The 19,149-nt window shown below is 46.9% G+C and overlaps 1 protein-coding gene across 1 annotated transcript; it reads left to right on the top strand.

The window, feature by feature from the left end:
* Positions 1 to 1,710: 1,710 nt before the first annotated feature.
* Positions 1,711 to 17,975, top strand: LOC116955942 (cornifelin-like). Its single transcript, XM_032977302.2, has 4 exons — positions 1,711 to 1,949; positions 8,268 to 8,410; positions 15,293 to 15,429; positions 16,583 to 17,975. The coding sequence occupies exons 2-4, from the start codon at positions 8,290 to 8,292 to the stop codon at positions 16,727 to 16,729; spliced, it is 405 nt and encodes a 134-aa protein (XP_032833193.2). The 5' UTR covers positions 1,711 to 1,949; positions 8,268 to 8,289; the 3' UTR covers positions 16,730 to 17,975.
* Positions 17,976 to 19,149: the final 1,174 nt, after the last annotated feature.

Genomic DNA, 19,149 nt, shown 5'->3' with positions numbered 1-19,149 from the left:
TTACCTTTCCCCTGTAATGCCCCCATTTCCCCATTAGATGGCGCACTTTGACCGGCCCATCTGTCAAATTTTAGAACCCATTGTGGCCCGTGAGTCCAAAAATTTGCCCACCCCTGCCCTGGGCGGACCGGGTCGACCAAATTACAAAAGCAGTAAGACGACTCCTACAACAGTTGGGGGAGGACAAGATGGCTACTAGCCTGGCGACGCCACCCTCAGCGTCCGTGGTGGCTTTTCCAAATTGAGTGGAAAGCCCGATTGTGGGGATGCCACGGCCCTAGGATCCACCCTCACCGGGCCAGCGGGCCCATCAGAGGCTTCACAATTACCACCAATAGCGCCAGAAACACAAAGAGACGGGGAGCGGGTAGAATTAACTTTAGTGGAGCCAACACCGATAGCCACCATCGTAGCGGAATTGGCGCAAAAGCCACTAGACCCAGCGGTAATGGCCGCTCTGAGCTTAAGGGGCAGAGCATTGGAACTACGTGGGGAAGCGCTAGGACAACAGTCTGAGGCATACGCAGCAGCTGCAGCTCAGACTGTGGGATCGGAGCGGCGACAAGGGGAGAGCGCCGATCAACCGCACAGGTTAGACTATGTTGAAAAGTTCGTGGCTAAAGGAGGGGACTGGGGAGCATTTGTTCGCCAATTTAAGGCAGCATATAGTTATCTAGAATGCACAGAGCCTGAGGCACTGAAGGCTCTGTCCATTCTAGACATGACTCCGGTTGACTTCGAAATTGCTTGTTTATTAACCAACAAAAGAGTTGTTTCTCTCTCCCTACTCCCCTACTGTCAGGGTTACCCCGAATCCCTTGGATATGCACAGCTCATGTTAAGTTTCTTCGGGGGGGGGGGGGGTTATGTAGTGCTAATGCTTACATGATCCAAGAATACTTACATAATCCCAGGTTACAGTGTTAGAATGATGTCACGAGGGGAAGGAGAGAGAAAGCGAGGTGAAAGCGAGAGGGAACGCCCAAGGAGAAAGAAGTGACGTTACCGGGTGAGGTGGGGCGATCGGGGCGCTTCTTGGAGGGAATCGGAGTAAGGTGGACACGTGGGGCGTGGGCTCGCGCAAGAATAAAGAAAAGTGTGGCCTCTTGGACTTCGTCTGGTGGACTCTTTACACATACGAACACCGCACCACCAATTAGCACAGTTGGCTAGGTACGGTGCGAAAGAAGTTCAACATGCACATATAACCTGTACCTCCAATTAGCACGGTTCGCTGCGTAAGGTGTGAAAGAAGTTGAACATACATACACCACACCTCTGATTATCACGGTTGGCTGCGTAAGGTGTGAAAGAAGTTGAAAATACATACACCGCACCTCTGATTAGCACGGTTGGCTACGTACGGTGTGATAGAAGTTCAACATACATACGTACACTGCACCTCCGATGAGCACGTTTGGCTACGTACGGTGCGAAAGAAGTTCAACATACATACATACACTGCACCTCCAATTAGCACTGTTGGCTGCATTCGGTGCAAAATAAGTTCAACATACATAAACACACCTCCGATTAGCATGGTTGGCTACATATAGTGCAAAATAAGTTCAACATACATACACCGCACCTCCAATTGGCATGGTTGGCTATGTACGGTGCGAAAGAAGTTAACCATTAATACACCGCACCTTTGAAAAAACACAGTTGGCTATGTACGGTAGAAAATAAGTTCAACATACATACAAAAAGCAATGGAATGCTAAATCACTGATAATGGAATAACTAGCGGTGGTCCTACCACGAGCCACATAAAATACAATGATTAGGGGTAAGTTAATTATCACCAACTTGACACACACCCTTCTGTGTTCAGCCCTCGTGTCACGTGACCCACAGATTGGGGGCAGGTTGTGGGGTTTAAAAGTGAGGCGGGCATCCCCCGTCCTTCCTGCACCCCACCTCCGATCCACTTCTCGTCGAGTGCCTCGGTGAGTGGCGGCGTTTGCAGCACATGCAGGGTGGCAACGGCAAAGCATTGTGGGGGGAGGGTGAGATGGTGATGAAGGTGGTGATCGAGTTGTTGATGGTGGTGATCATGGTGGTGATTGATGGTGGTTGGAGTGGTGATGATTGTTGTGATGATGGCGGTATTGGTAATAGTAGTGGTGGTGATGGAGGTGGTAATGATGAGAGTGGTAGTGATTGTGGTTCTGTTGGTGCTAGCAGTGGTGATAGTGGTGGTGATGATGGTGATGGATGTAGTGATGATGGAGGTTTTGATGATGGCGGTGGAGATGTTGGTGTTTGTAGTTGTAGAAGCGGTTGTTCAGGTGATTGTGGCTCCTAATTCAATTTTCAATTCAATAATCAGTATTTTTGTTTAGTTTTTACTGCCTCATTTGCACTTTATTCATTTTTTTCTGTCTTGTTTATATAAGTGTATTCAGACAATTGTCATAAATCTAACGTTTGCATGTAGTTTGCATGACATTTGCGCAGATACGTATATTTTTTAAAAATCCCGGACAGACATGCTATGACCGTAACGTGATCGTGACAATTGCTTGCTTTAAGCGACGACTTACGCTATCATCAATCTTCCTTTATCGACCATACTACAGCAGACCCTTGGCTTTCGCGGGTTTATCGCTCTCGGTTTTGACCTATCGCAGGCAACCTCTGCACACCCATTTAGTTATGGTGGGGGTTCGTTTTGGCCTTTTGCGGGCATGCATGAAAGGATCATTTGAGAAGCTTCTCGAGTGATGGTGTTATGTGGCTGATGCCATGGCGGACGAGGGACGCGAGGCAGTCAGCTCCACTTCAACCTTTGAATCTCGCAGACAAACAAAGACCCGCCGACAAAAATCACCCATATAGCCAATTAACAGACTGTTGGGGCAAGTGCTGTTCGCGCGCACCATTTCAGGTCGTGCCTTTTGTCTTTCTAGTGGCGACATTTATACATAGCACCAGGTTCTTATGTGAGGCTGATTTTATTCTAGATTTAAAGCTTTCGTGACTGCAAGGATCCATACTCTTTGGTTCTATTGGGTAAAGTCACGTAGGTAAAAAATAAAATAACAAAAATCACGACGTTTCGGCCACAACACAAGCGGCCTTCATCAGGTGAAGGGACCAGGCTGTCTCGAGGACAGCGCTGGAGTGAAACACAGCCACGCTCAGACCGCGACCTTTAAGCTGTGTGCGAGGAAACAAGGTGCCTTAACAAAGGAATTAGCATAAAAATTAGCATTTGATTGGCCGACTTAGCATGATGAACGGTGTAGAGGTGGTGAACATGCCGGTGAACATGCCGGTTGGCACGGGGGGGAGGGGAAGTTTACCTATTGATGGTGTGAAAAGGGAATTTTTAAGAGCTGCAAAAGTTTGGGGTACGACTACTTGAAAAATATACTGTACCATTGAAAATTAGTTTAATGTTTGGTTCGATTTAGAACATCTTTCCAATGGTTGCTTAATTTGAAACCATCTTCTCGGTTGAAATTGTGTCTGTGTTTGTAGATCTGAATTGCCTCGTGAACAAATCTCTGATAAAAACCCGTGGGTTTGCAAAGAACCTTGGTATCGGAGAACATTATATCGTGATCACCCACAGCGTTGTAACAGTGATCAGCTACGGCAGAAGAATTCGTTCTGCCGTGTTTCAAATCTGATTTGTGCTCGCGAATTCGGTCAGAGACATGTCGCTTTGTCTCCCCGATATAGCAATCACCGCAGGTACAACTCAATTTGTAAACCCCGGGGTACTGTAAGTCAGGAATGACATCCTTCACGGATGGGATCAGATTACGAATTTTGTGTACTGTATTGAACTGGACCTGGATCTTGTGTTTGTTTAGAATTTTGGAAATCTTTTTAGTAACGCCTGCTATATATGGTAGTGTGATGGTTTTGACTGGAGTATCAAGTGGTTGTTTCTGTATGGAGGGAGAAACAGCTTGGCGGATGGTACGGTCAGAGTATCCATTCCTTTTGAGGGCCAGGTGTACATGTTTTAATTCACTGGTCAGGTGGTGTTGGATGCCGTATACCTAACCTCGTTATTTAGGGTAAGGCATTGAATATCGCGGTTTTGGCTATCGTGGCACTTTACAAGGACGTAACCCCCTGCGATATCCAAGCGCCTCCTGTACTGTGGAAGAACGATCTACGAGTCGAATTTCCTGGCCGACTGCTAGCTGGGCGCCTCACTACTCCAACAATAATTCGATTGTTAGTGGCTGCTGCGGGCCATTGCCATCGAAACTAGCTGGGTAACTGGCTCCACGGGATTTTCCGTGTAACATATAAACGTTGAATTGATTTGCAGAAGAGATATGCTCGAATAAACAAAATTCCTTCAATTTTTTTTTTATCTGCGCTCCTATTACCGCAATTCTTTCGCCAGAACATCCTTTAAATGCTCACAATCCATATTATCTTGGCATATCATTACGTAGAAAGCGTATTCGTGCTCCAACTGCAAGATTAAGAGTAGAGCATGAAAATAACATCCGTCTCTTATTTTAGTGCCAGAACAAGTACATATATAACCTGTTTCCGTTCTATGCGTGTGTGTGTATGCACGTGGGGAGCAGTAGGGTAGTGGTTAGTGCGCTGCACTACCAACTCGGCCACCCGAGTTCGATTCCCGCTCGAGAGCCAAAACCAGTAAAGAATATCTGAAACCGGTCCTGGGCCTCCCCTTGGTCGACTCAGCCTCAAATGAGTACCTAGTGCGGTGTGTACACATCGCCACTCGGGAGGGAAAGGCGGACAGGCGTGGTGCTGTCCACCCACCCCCCCTGTGTGGCGTGCCCTGCCTTTATAGGTGCTGCTCGCTAACAGCACTTGCCCCAAAATTAGTTTTAAGGCTATACAGGAGGATATTTGTCCCTGTGCCACTTTGAACAACCCTTTTACAAATCCAGATTTTTCAGGCTGTGTGTGTAAAAATTTGGTAGCGATCGAAAGTGGGTTATCTGCATGCGTGCAAGCATCTACAGATCACGACCTTTTATTCACAAGCTATGGGCGTGAAAGAAAACATGTCGCTTGAACTATAACATTCAAAACATCGGAACGCTTTTTTTGTGCACCACAAAGTCAACAGTTTTTCTCCAGGCCGTAAGAACCAACTATACCCCTCGCAACGACGTCCCCTAGCAACTGTATCCTTAGCAACAGGCGGCCCAAGAAATAGCGTCCCTAACAACAGACATCCCCAGAAACGGCGTTCCTAGCAACGGCCTCCCTAGCAACAGGCGTCCCAAGCAATTGCGTCCCTAACAACAGACATACCTTGAAACGGCGTCCCTGGCAACAGCATACCTAGCAACAGGCATCCCGAGCAATGGCGTCCCTAGCAACAGGCATCCCTCGTAACGGTGTCCCCTAGCAACAGGCGCCCCTAGCAACAGCCATTCCCTAGCAACGGCTGGTCCTGAAGGACGTCAGCGGAGAGCTTTAGGGAGCCTGGTGGGAGGTGCTGGAATGGCAGGAATGAGAATACATTTGTGGAATGAGTTATCGAATGAGGTAAGAATAAAACAATGTTACCTCAAAAACGTTCACAATGCTGCTCATATGTACTCAAAAATTCAACAGCTGCGCCTTAAAGCGATTATGTGCATTGTAAAATCAAATGTTTCGCTGTTTTCTAGCACACGTGTGTGAATGATCAGATTAGTTATAAATGACTGAATAATGAGAGTGTGAAGATTGAATGAATGAAAGTATGAGTAACTGAATGACAGAGAAATTAGTAAGTTAAGGATTTTTCTGTTTGCGCATAGTCACTTTAATGTTTTCTTGTTCATGTTTTTGTTTGTTGCGGTTGCACCCGATTCAAGAGCCGAACGGCTCACAGGGCTATACCAAATAAATGAAACTGAAACTGAAGAGACTGAGGAAAGAATGCATCCATTATAAAACGAGTGAGTAAATGAGGGATGCACGTGTGAATGGAAGTATTAAAAGGATTGAGGGAGCGAATAAATGAGTGGAATGAGAGATTCATCAGCGAAGGCGGAAGAGGAAATGGGCCAGAACAAATTAAACGAATGGATTAATGGAATGAGTGACTGAATGAGAGATACACGAGATACGAGGGAGGAATGAGTGCGTTACTGAGGGAGAAATGTGTGCAAGTGACAGTGTGGCTTAGTTGCGTGGTATAGGGTTTAGTGGTGTAGCTGTGTGCTATAGGGTTTAGTGGTGTGGTGTGGCTGTGTGGTATAGGCTTTAGTGGTGTAGTTGTGTGGTATAGGGTTTAGTGGTGTGGTGTAGTTGTGTGGTATAGGGTTTAGTGGTGTGGTGTGGCTGTGTGGTATAGTGTTTAGTGGTGTGGTGTGGCTGTGTGGAATAGGGTTTAGTGGTGTGGTGTAGTTGTGTGGTATAGGGTTTAGTGGTGTAGTGTGGCTGTGTGGTATAGGGTTTAGTGGTGTCGCTGTGTGCTATAGGGTTTAGTGGTGTGGTGTAGCTGTGTGGTATAGGGTTTAGTGGTGTAGCTGTGTGCTATAGGGTTAGTGGTGTGGTGTAGTTGTGTGGTATACGGTTTAGTGGTGTAGTTGTGTGGTATAGGGTTTAGTGGTGTGGTGTGGCTGTGTGGTATATGGTTTAGTGGTGTGGTGTAGTTGTGTGGTATAGGGTTTAGTGGTGTAGTTGTGTGGTATAGGGTTTAGTGCTGTGGTGTGGCTGTGTGGTATAGTGTTTAATGGTGTGGTGTGGCTGTGTGGTATAGGGTTTAGTGGTGCGGTGTGGCTGTGTGGAATAGGGTTTAGTTGTGTGGTATAGGGTTTAGTGGTGCGGTGTGGCTGTGTGGTATAGGGTTTAGTGGTGTGGTGTAGTTGTGTGGTATAGGGTTTAGTGGTGCAGTGTGGCTGTGTGGTATAGGGTTTAGTGGTGTAGCTGTGTAGTATAGGGTTATTGGTGTAATTGAATGGTGTAGTAGTGTACACAAGTAGCATCGTGTGTACTATAGGGTTATGATGATGTGAAATGTATTCGTGCAGTGATGTGGTGCAGTGGTGTGCTGTATTGGTTTGGTGTCGTCATGTGGTAGATTGGTTCAGGATGTAGTGTGCTGTAGTGCACGGTGTAGTTGAGAGTGTAGTTTAGTGGTGTGGTGTAGTTGCGTGTTGTAGTGTGGCAGTGGTGTCGTGAAATGTGGTGGTCGTGTACAGCAGTGGTGTGGTGTCTTCCTGAGTTAATGTAATGGTGTCGTGTAATGGTGCAGTGCAGTGGTTCTCAACCTTGTTTGGCTCAATCTAGATTTGAAGTTTTCGTGACTGCAGGGATCCATACTCTTTGGTTCTTTCGGTAAAGTCACGTGGGTTTAAAATAAAACAAAATAAATAAAATCACGACGTTTCGGGCGCAACACACAAGCGTCCGTCATCAGGTGGGACAACCCCCCTTGTCTTACCCAACACGGTTTTGATAAATAAATGTAACATCATCAACATTTTTTGTAAATGTTTTAATCTTGTGAGGTTCATCCGAACGAGCGAGTAATTGCGAGCGAATACAAAAAACATTCTATAGACTTTCTGCGTGCGTGCGTGACGCGATGTGTTCATGCTCGCCAGTTACTCTTGGAAACCAACATTGTTTACGATCAATGAGTTTAGAAAGGTCTTTCACATCGTTCGAGGTTACCAAACGGATTAAATGTTTTATCATAGTTATTTTATGATGGGCAGATCCATACAACATGATTATTCACCAATGACTCTCACGTACGATTTAATTTCACACATTTATAAATCACCTCACGTATCACCCCCTGAGACATTGACAGGGGGTGAGGTAATGCCTCTGGTGTGGGTCAATCAGTTTCAAAGACAATGTACACATTATTAACAGAACATGTTTGTCTGCACCTTTCATCCGTAACGTGTGTGGTCAATGCAAACTTGATGCCTTGCAAAAGGTGTGTCCATTTGGTGTTTGAACAACTTAACACCATCCCTGTTTTATTGCCAGAAAGGGTAAAATCTATTCTTACGTTTGCCTCACATGAGATGCAAAGTGTGAAATCACAGCCACCGAATAAGAACAAGGATATTCGAACCGCTCCTCTGAGCCTTCCCTCTTGGTCGGGCATGGTGCGACTATAACTGATGGCTGTCCGCCTTTTAAGTAAGGTTTAATTTAAAACAAAAATGAATATGCAAAAGGGAAAAGAAAAAAATGTAGGGGTAAAGTCATTGAAGGAAGTCACAAGACATCCGGACCATCTTGTAAGTTGAATCACCGAGTGCCATGGATCTTTGTGTTGTGTGTGTGGTGTCTGTGTGTAGTTGCTGTGTGTAGGTTTTCGCTATGGAATCCCAGGTGCAGTACCCCGTGATCCAGCAGCAGTCCGAGCTGCAAGTGACCCACGCGGTGCCGAAGATGCATTGGTCTACCGGCATATGCAACTGCTCTAGCGACATGGAAGTTTGTAAGCACTGGCCGGGAGTGGGGTGGATGGTGGGGGTGCACGGTGGGGGGGGGGGGGGGCACGGGTGGTGGGGTGGTCCGGGCAGGGAAGGTTTGATAGAGGGGGGCTCTCCCCCTAAGGGAAGCAAGCCGTGAGTTGTGCCCCCCCACTCCTCTCAAAGTCCATCAATGTATCAATGTCCCGGCTTCTACCGACTCCTTACCCCCACCAAACTTCAACCATGGAATAGGACTTCGGTAGTAGCGAGCTGACTGCAACCCACCGCTTCAGGCCCACATGCAACAAAAGACAAATATCGCCCTCCCCCCCCGCCCCCGTAAGCCTCTAACAGGCTGCTGTTGTTGTTGTTGGGCATAATTATTGTTTACGAGCAAAACCTATGAAGGCTGGCACGGCATACTAAACTATTAACTTAAAAAAAAATGTTGACTCGGTATGGCCCCTGAGCTCTATAGCTCTTTTTCAGAAGCGATCTGGCCATCACAAATGAAAGCGCAACAAAGTGGCTTATAGCGTGGAAATGTATAGCAGCCAAATGCTGTAAACGCGTGATGTTGATTCTAAATGTAAAGGGGAAAATCTGAGAACCCGGAGAAAAATCCACGCGACCACGGGGGAGAGAGACACAAACTCCAAATACACAGCAGCAGCAGGCATCGTCAGGGTCGGGCTCGAACCTACGACTTCCTGTATACCAGGCGAGGTAGTCAACATCTACCACGACCTCCTGTATACCAGGCGAGGTAGTCAACATCTACCACAACCTCCTGTATACCAGGCGAGGTAGTCAACATCTCTGAGCCACCGTTGCACCCTTAACATCTCGCCGCATAATGGGGAGGGGGGGTCAACACCACGCCTGATCACCCTATGTCTCTCGACCATGCCGATGTTTTCACAACGTACGTACCAGGTACTAATGATTTTAAGGCCGACTCGTCATTATAGGGAAGGTCCAGAACCGCTTCAAATTTTCCCTGACACTGTTTATTGGCCGTGAGCGGGAATCAAACCTCGGGTTCGTAGCGCAGCGCTGCGCCACCGCTGCCCATACACACACAGAGAGAGAGAGAGACAACGCTTCCCTCGTATCGCCTTTAAATACTGTTGGGGCAAGTGTTGTTAGCGAGTAGAAACCATGAAAGCCGGCACGGTACACGAGACGGTTGGTGTGGCAAGCACCACGCAGGGAAGGTTTGATGGGGGGGGGGGGCGATGCTTACACACAGGCACCAGGTAGTCACATGAGGCTGAATCGACCGAACAAACACGACCTGAAACGCACACAAAAACACACAAAACGCTTCTAGTCACACGCTAATCACATCTGTTCAGGCCACAGCAGCAATAAAGTACCCCCTCGTGTCCCGTGCCAGTCGTCACAAACAGCCGCTGCTCGTATCACTGGGCCAATTGATATCAATACATTACCGACCTTTCACGCAAGTGAGCAATCTTGCATACAGTCGCACCTTTTTTTCCCCGACCTTGACTCACCGGGCAAATATCAGGGCATTCGTCGATTGATAAGCCGGTTTGCCCCCACCAAAATAATGGATGGGAAAATACAATTAATAATACAATTAATAATAGCCTACCGTACATTTGTGATGCGCCGCAGAGGAATCACTCAACAACTCAGAATCGCCAGGAGGAATTGCAGAAAAAGCAGCCACGCGGTAGTGAGCTGAGGCTACCAACAATGTCCCAAACTCTGCGGTCCCCTATATATGTTAAGATGTTTTCCAGACAATTCAAGTGTTTACACGTGGGATGAAATTGGAGTGCCCCGAGAAGATCCACACATACAGGGCAGGTTGTGGTAGTGCACGTGTTTAGTTTGTTGTCCTTCCCCCGCACCTCCGATTGGCACGGTTGGATATGTACGGTGCGAAAGAAATTCAACATAGAGGAGTCTCTCGATGATTCGCGCTCATGACTGGGAGGACGGCCGCGGATAATTAAAAATCGCGGATAATCCAAAAATATAAATTTTCCGCAGATCTCTATGCCAAGAAAGTTGTGTTCGGTTTAAGCACTTGACTTGTAATAAAGATTTCCAAAAATAACAATGTACAATTGTTTTTAGATTATGAATTTGGGCTTGAAGGAAAATGCACGAGTTATTGATTTGTGTTAAAGTCTCAGGTGCGCAGTTAATCCGCAAATCGGCTAAAGTTCACGTGGATAATCGAGAGTCTACTGTATAGTAGACATGAATATAGACATACTGCGTTACCTCTGGTGAGCTACGGGAAGGGAGTTATGCAACATCTGGGTTTGATCCACCAACCCCGCTGCCTCCGCAGTGCTGAAGCCAAACTTCCATCAGTGGAATTAATCCAACAAACGTATCAATGTCTTGCAGGGCCCTCCTGGAAATCGCATTGAGACTCGATTTAGCTTTAATGGTATAAAAAATAATAACAAAAATTGGATTCTTATTCAGATTATTGTAATTATTATAATTAAGAGTGGATTGTATTAACACCTAGATAATCTCAGTCACTTGAAAGATACCCTCGTTTACATTTGACACGTGAAAAAAATGTGTGTCGTCACACCCTCCACCCGACACAGCCAATTAATTGTCACGTGAGCAAAAGTCCAGGTTTTGTGACCACTTCAAGACCACCGATCGAGTGGTTGGCGTTTTGGAGAGTTTATCCGACGCGCATTTAAACAATCAGAGAGTTTGATGCAACGACGATGGTGGCAGCCAGCATCGTCAGGAAATTGCCAGAATTGTGGAAATTGTCCTCCAGTCTTGAACTTCATGGCCTTGTCCCACCGTACTACACTTTCTTCGTCTCGCTTAATGTCCCCCCGCCTCGCCCACTCCGCTCTCAATCTCTCCCACTCCTCACCGTTCTCCCCTCTCCTTGTGCACAATCAACGTTTCCGCTCCTTTTTCCTACTTGCCCCCTTGCACTGAAACAAACTTCCCCTCCACATTAAGCAAGCACCCTTCCTCTTTAGTTTCCGCTCCTCCCTCAAGACCACCACCTCTTCTGCCTGGCCCATCCCTCCCTCCATCCCTAGGCACCCCCGTAATTCCCATACACCCACAAACCTCCCTCCCCATACCACATCCCTATTCACCATATCACTTTTAGGTACCCTCATTATACTACTCATATCCCTTGTAAAATCCCTTGGATGAAAGTGCTATATAAACATTAGGTAAGATAATAAATTATCCGGCTATGCTTGAATTCAGTGTTAAATATGATATAGAGTACATTATACACTATACGTACAACTTAAACTATGAAAATACTGCACGTATATATAGCACCCCATGCTGCAGAGTCTTCGAGATTGGAGTTTAAGTCTAGTACAGTAAATATTGTCACTTTTCAAAGGAGGATATGTATTTTGTCTATTTCTTTATCTATCCAAATTTCATACGGTAAACAAATTTAAAACACAAAAAAATAACCGATACAAAACACCCAAGAATATGTAAAAGTAAGCTCTTTTAAATATTAATGATGTAGCGATTAAATGGCGTTTTTGAAAATCCGGCGCCACCTCCCCCCCGAAGCTGCCTAATAATCGATGCTCTACTCTATGATTATCATTTTTATTATTTGCTGTGGGTTATGAAGAGACGAGAGGGAAGCCCGCGTGTAAAGAAAATAAGCTGGGGATGCTCAGGAGAGAAATGCATTCGGCCATATTTGTCTTAATCAAAATTAGAGTCAGGATATTTATTCTGCAGGAGAAATACGATGAGCTATGAAGCTCTTTTCTCCGCAGATGTCCAGTAGGGGCGCGAGGTCAGAACGTTTTTTTTTTTATCCGGCGGCCCATGCCTCACCCTCAAAGCCACCGGAAAATCTATCATCTCCTGCACGTGGTGCGATGTCATCAATGTGCATCAGCAAACTGCCCTCTACTTACCGGGGTCAGAACACTCGAGGCATAATTGGAAGCTCGTGAGGTCAAACCCTCGTTGGATCACCTCATGCACAACATCATCATCTCTGTGGAGCCGCTAAAATGCGTAGCCCATAAAAAAAAATCAGTAACCAGGAGTTGCCCACAGGAGAGACTGGTCCCCAACATGCTAAACGTGGAATTTCCACCACCAGCCTTGATGATCCCAAAACCTCGTCTTCAATGAAATCTCCTCTCCCGTCTCCAAGCTCGTTTGGCTCGTGTCGCGTTACGACCCCCCAGGGTCACTTTGGTTGGTGGTGGGGTGTCACTGCATCCCTCTCTCCGCCACTCCAAAGACATGCGACCTCACGCGGTGCTTTTATAGTCGTTGCTCTACCAGCTCGGGCACAGATGGTGCAAACGCCAGAAGCCACAGTTTGCTGTATATTTGGAGTTTGCGTGTCTCTCTCCCCATGGTCTCGTGGATTTTTCTTTGGTTCCTTCGGGTTTTCCCTCCACATTAAGAATCAACATCACGCATTTAGAGCATTAAGCTTCAATACAATTCACACGTAATCATAAGCCACTTTGTTACGCTATCATTTGCGATGGTCAGTGTCGCTTCTGAAAAAGAGCTATAAAACAGCTCAGTCGGCCTTACCTGGTAACATAAATACATATTATGGATAAAACAAACTCTCATTATTTAAATCATGCATAAACAACCTCTATTATGGATAAATACAAAGTTGTTACAGCTCATCAGACAAAGCACACGTGAGCACCAGGACGACGAGATAAGGGTTGTACCCCACGTAGGCCTCTTATCCCACACCCGACTTGGCCTTGTTATAATAAACTCTGGCGTCATTGTGATAATAAAAAAAACAACCAAGTGAGCTGTTTTGCGACTGTGGGCATGCCGCCTTCTCCAGACATGTATTGTCTTCGTTGCTGTATGCTCACTAGGGGAATACCTGATGCCATTGGTGAAGCCTGTAAATGATTAACATGTTCTAATGTCCAGTATTGATCTATTTATATTGGGAGGGAGGCTGTTATAATTCAGTTTGCGTCAAAGAACGGATCACCTGTCATGTAATCTAATCTTGACAGATCTTTGTAAGGTAGCAGGCTTGAGCCTAGACAGTTACGGGGTTAGTCGGAAATCAATTAAGCTGTGGAGTTTAAAGGCGGACCATTCACGTAACATTGGAAGAAAGTAGCAAAGTTGCGTGCAACGCGAGGGTTGCAGTGGTTCTACTTTTGGGATAGCTACATTCTACTCCGGGTGGTTCAGAGCACTTGGCTCCTGATCGGAAGGATGGAAGTTCACATCCCGCCGAGGGATCAGCTCAGTCGATCATCAAAATAACAATCCTCATCATCGTGGTCGTCATCATCCTCATCAGGTTTCTAAACCATTGTTGGGTTGCCACTTGTCATGAGTTTTCAGCCAAAAGGGGTGGATCGCGCAACTTTACGCTGCTCTATTGATACGATGATAGCCAGGATGGCTTAGTCATCGGGCTTGGCCCATGGTAGACCGCAGGGTATTTTAATTGAACATAAAAATGTAATAATTGTTCTTAACATGTGTATCTGTTGATTCGGGGGCCCCCTTGTAACTGACTGGGCTCCTATGTGTCTCATAACGCTGCCACATCACACCCCCTCCCCCATAGTTACGCCCTTGGGCACCACCAAACAATGACCCAATCTTTGCAGGGCCCTCATTATACATTCTAGTAGAACCCCACTTAACGAGCACCCCTGTTAACGGCTAATTGTTTAACGACGGGCCTCGATAGAGCCCAATGTGTAGTGTATAGTAGTGTAGTGTATAGACATGTAGTGTATAGTGTAGTGTTTAGTAGTGTGGTGTATAGTGTAGTGTTCAGTAGTGGAGTGTATAGTGTAGTGTTTAGTAGTGTAGTGTATTGTGTAGTGTTTAGTAGTGTAGTGTTTAGTAGTGTAGTGTATAGTAGTATAGTGTATAGTAGTGCAGAGGAGAACCCCTTAAAACGAGCACCCCTGTTAACGACTAATCGCTTAACAATGTTCTTCTATAGAGCACAATGTGTAGTGTATGGTGTAATGTATAGTGTAGTGTATAGTAGTGCAGAGTAGAACCCCTCTTAACGACCACCCCTTTTAAGGACTAATCGCTGAACGACGGGCCTCCATAGAGTCCAATGTGTAGTGTATAGTAGTGTATAGTAATGTAGTATATAGTGTAGTGTATTGTAATGTATAGTATTATCGTGTATAGTGTATTGTATAGTAGTGTAGTATATAGTAGTGTTGTATACAGTAGAGTAGTGTAGTGTTTAGTAGTGTAGTGTAGTGTAAAGTAGCCTAATGTATAGTGTAGTGTATAGTATTATCGTGTATAGTGTATTGTATAGTAGCATAGTGTAGTGTATTTTAGTGTATAGTATTATCGTGTATAGTGTATTGTATAGTAGTGTAATGTATAGTAGTGTATACAGTAGAGTAGTGTTTAGTCGTGTAGAGTAGAACCCCTCTTAACGAGAACCCCTCTTAACGACTAATCGCTTAAAGATGGACCTCCATAGAGCCTAATATGTAGTGTATAGCGTAGTATATAGTAGTGTATAGTGTAGTGCCTCCATAGTGCCCAATGCTTTCGCTTACTGACCATTCCCTTGTTAACGAAAGGCTGTTGTAGGTATGGTAAATACTAAATAATGCATTGATTAACCACTTATGTTGTTACTATCTTTATGTATTAATATCCATTGTTTACAGATTATGAAGTACGTTTTTTGGGTGAAAAAGGGTAACTCTCGATGCTATCGGAACGAATTAAGCCTTTAACGTCCATTTTCTTGACTCGCTTAACGACCAATTCACTTAACGACCGGTTTCATGGAACCAATTACCGTCGCTAAGGGGAGGGGTTCTATACTGTCGGGCCAATTAACGAGCGTTGGTGTGGACTCTGCTGTAACGATGCCGTTGCTGTGTGCCCAGGTCTCTGCGGCATATTCTGCATGCTCTGCCTCAACTGCCGAATGGCCAAGGACTTTGGTGAGTGCTTTTGTTTGCCCATCCTACCCGGCAGCTCCATGGCGCTGAGGACCGCCATACGTGAGCGCTACCACATCCAGGTGAGGAGACTCTTGTCGAGGGGGTCCTGCCACTGGCTTATTGCACCTGTCCTGTGATCCAGCCACTGTCGATGCAAGGTTTTGATGGATCGCACGCGCACAGGTGTTGGGAAATTATTTTGAGCGAGAGCCATAGCCTGCATGTGCCAGGATAAGGTGCTACAAGAGGACCCCCCTGACACTTTATTACAAGTTTTGGTGCCAGATAAAAGGGTAAAAAACGTATTACTATATCTGGCTACTGGCAAAGAAGGTCTCATAATGTAAATTCTTACCCGAGCTCTCAATACTCTGATAGTGCACTGTTTTTGAGTTGTACGCCTTTTGGCGTCATCTAGTCCAACACCAGTGGAGACTAGGCTCTAAGAAAAGCCGTCTCAGGTGTGGACCAATCAATTTCAAGGACAGTGCATATCATTATCAGAGTTGTCTCTTTTTGTTTGCATTTTGACTACTTGTGTTGTGGTTATTGCAAACATGATCCTTGTATAAAGGTGTCAGTTTTGGTGCCAGATAAAAGGGTAAAAACCTATTACTACTACTCAAAAGTACTCACGAATCGAATCAGCAGCACACACGGCTGATTGCTCCACGTCACACGCAGTGCATACACATCAGCACTGGGAAGACAAAGGCGGCCAGGCGTGGTGGTGGCCCCCCACCTTTTCTTTGCTCCGCTACCACCATTTGCCCCGATGGTCTGTTAAGGGGCCGTCCACAAATGACGTCACGCGATTTTTGACGATTTTTGACCTGCCCCCCCCCCCTTCGTCACACGGCATCACAAAAAGTCAGACGTCACAAAGCTCTGCCCCAAGCCCCAAAAATAAAACATGCTTCAAATCGCTTTAAACTATTGTCATTGTAGTGCGTATTTAACGTGCCGCTGCACTCTGATGTTGTAGGAGAAAACATTTGTTAAAAAGTATATTTAATGAACTAGAACGTGTTGCCTATATTTATTTAAATTTGAGCATTTTTACGTGACGTCACATTTCTCAAACCCCCCCTCCCTCGTCACACATCGTCACAAATGTCTGACCACCCCCGCCCCCCCTAGGTGCGTGACGTTATTTATGGATGGCCCGTAAGGCCATAACTGGAGATCTTTGTCTCCGTTTAATTATGTTTGTTTATGTATTTTGTGTTCCAGGGCTCCATATGCGACGACTGCGTGATGCTCACCTTCTGCTTCTGCTGCGCCACGTGTCAGATGGCGCGAGAGATCAAACACCAAACAACACAGCCCGGCCCCATGCAGATCGTGAGAGCCGCCGTCATCGATGAGCACAAGCAGTAGCAGCAGTAACCACAGCAGTAGCCACAGCAGTAACCACAGCAGTAGCCACAGCAGTAACCACAGTAGTAGATACAGCAGTAGCCACAGTAGTAGATACAGCAGTAGCTACGGCAGTAGCCACAGCAGTAACCACAGTAGTAGATACAACAGCAGTAACCACAGCAGTAACCACAGTAGTAGATACAGCAGTAGCTACAGTAGTAGCCACAGCAGTAGCTACGGCAGTAGCTACAGCAGTAACCACAGTAGAAGACACAGCAGTAACCACAGTAGTAGATGCAGCAGTAGCTACAGCAGCAGTAGCCACAGTAGTAGATACAGCAGTAGATACAGCAGTAACCACATTAGCAGCCACAGTAGTAGATACAGCAGTAGCCACAGCAGTAACCACAGCAGTAGCCACAGCAGCACCCACAGCAGCACCAACAGTAGTAGATTCAGCAGTAACCACAGCAGTAACCACAGTAGTATATACAGCAGTGGCTACAGCAGCAGTAGCTACAGTACGAGATATGTAGTGGTTGATTTCACCCGGACAACTTTTGTCTTTCTTCCAACACCACTTTATTTACAGTTCGCCACATGTCCTCAAAGCTCCACCATTCCCTTGTTGCCACAGCTCGCTCGCCGTGCTTCACTCGACTCGCTCGCCACCTTTGTCTCTCCAATCTCCACTTCTCCGTCAGCTCCGATGTCTCTGTGCTTACCCCACTGCTGGCTGCTTCGTCCCTGCTCCCCGCTCTCCGCTATCACCGTGCTCTCTCTACTGCTGGCTGCTCCACCTCTGCTCTCCGCTATCACCGTGCTCTCTCCACTGCTAACTGCTTCGTCTCTGCTCTCCGCTATCACTATGCTCTCTCCACTGCTAACTGCTTCGTTTCTGTCTTCCGCTCTTCGCTATCACTATGCTCTCTCCACTGCTAACTGCTTCGTCTATTCTCTACGCTATCACTATGCTCTCTCCACTGCTAACTGCTTCTCCCTTCAGCTGCTCCACGTCTTGCTTCGTCCAGCCCCCGACTCCAACTCCCCGTTTCTCCTCACGTCCCCCAATTTATCCCCGCTATCATTACACCCCAATTAATTAACCCGCCTCTCAACGACGCTCCGCGTGCCCGTGCACCTGTTACCTCGCCAAACAGCAAGACGCCACCTCAGCCCTGACAACAACACCAGCCAATCACAGCCGTCCTTGGCTCCCCCAGCTTAATTGGCCCAATCGTTACCTCATCGTCCCAATATGACCCCTACTGTCCTGCTCTCCCGCAAACTCACCAATTACGCTCATGCGCCTATTTATTCCACTACACCACCCACCCCCCCCCCCCCCCCGATGAAAAAAATCTAGCCATCCCGACTATGACCATACTTCGACTTCCGGATAGTGGAGCACAACAAGGACATACCAATAACAACAATGGATCACAGAACTTTGTACAACAACCGTAAGAGACGTAGAGTTAACGGAAGGTTCTTCCTTGGGAGCGAGTTCCAGGCGCCGGCCCATTTCCCTTGAACGGGACACTGTGGGGCAAGCGCGGGGAATGCTCCCCTGTTAATTCAGCCCTGCGTCCCATCCTTGATACATGCCCGTCCCTGTCACCGCGACCATCCGCCGGCGGGACCGCCCATCGCCCCTGTGCGTTCCGGACAGTATCCCGAGGTTGCGGCCGGTCAGCCGGCTTCCGGCTAGTAAATCTGCCAGAACCCTCTCTCCGAGTCAATAGGGATGGTCTTGCAGGCACACGGGAGGCAGACTTCTGAGGCGCGTTCACATGCGACCGTATCACAGGTTCGTCAAATACATCCAATACAGGCCGCTCTGGGATGGGAGATGACGCGTCATAGGACGATACGAATTTCATAAGTCGTGACAGATGAACATACCATATTCGACCACCAAACCGAATCCATACACTCTGGTCCTGGAGAACCTCAACAATCTCGACGGGACCCTGCCAGGGCCGATGGAACTTCGGAGACATTCCCACCGGTACCATGGGGCAGTGCAACCAAGCCCTGTCCCCCACACACCACGGCTCTCGAGGAGGCTGCGTACCATGCAATCATTCGTTGGCGGCTTGTCGTCGTGCTGTGTTACCCAACGAGGCCACCCGAGCCTCCCTCAGACGGTCCAATGCCACCTGCATAGGAGCAGGTACAATCGACGACTTCCTTTGTGTTCGCACACCCAATTTTACCAAGGCCGGCGCCTCTGGTTCGCGACCATACATTAAATAGAAAGGCGAGTACCCCGTCGAGGCATGCGGGGCTAGTCTATAAGCGGCAAGGGTCGCCGGAACGTGCAGGTCCCAACCATCCTGCGAGGAGTTAACCTGGTGGCAAAGCATAGACGTCAGCATCCTATGCAGGCGTTCGACCATCCCGTCGGTTTGCGGGTGGTACGGGGACGTTAGAAT

The sequence above is a fragment of the Petromyzon marinus genome, chromosome 62 (assembly GCF_048934315.1).
Source record: "Petromyzon marinus isolate PM22_M1 ecotype Great Lakes invasive population chromosome 62, UKy_Petmar_22M1.pri1.0, whole genome shotgun sequence".
NCBI lineage: Eukaryota > Metazoa > Chordata > Hyperoartia > Petromyzontiformes > Petromyzontidae > Petromyzon > Petromyzon marinus.
Note: the sequence above shows the minus strand (reverse complement) of the source record. Positions and strands in the feature narration are given on the sequence as shown.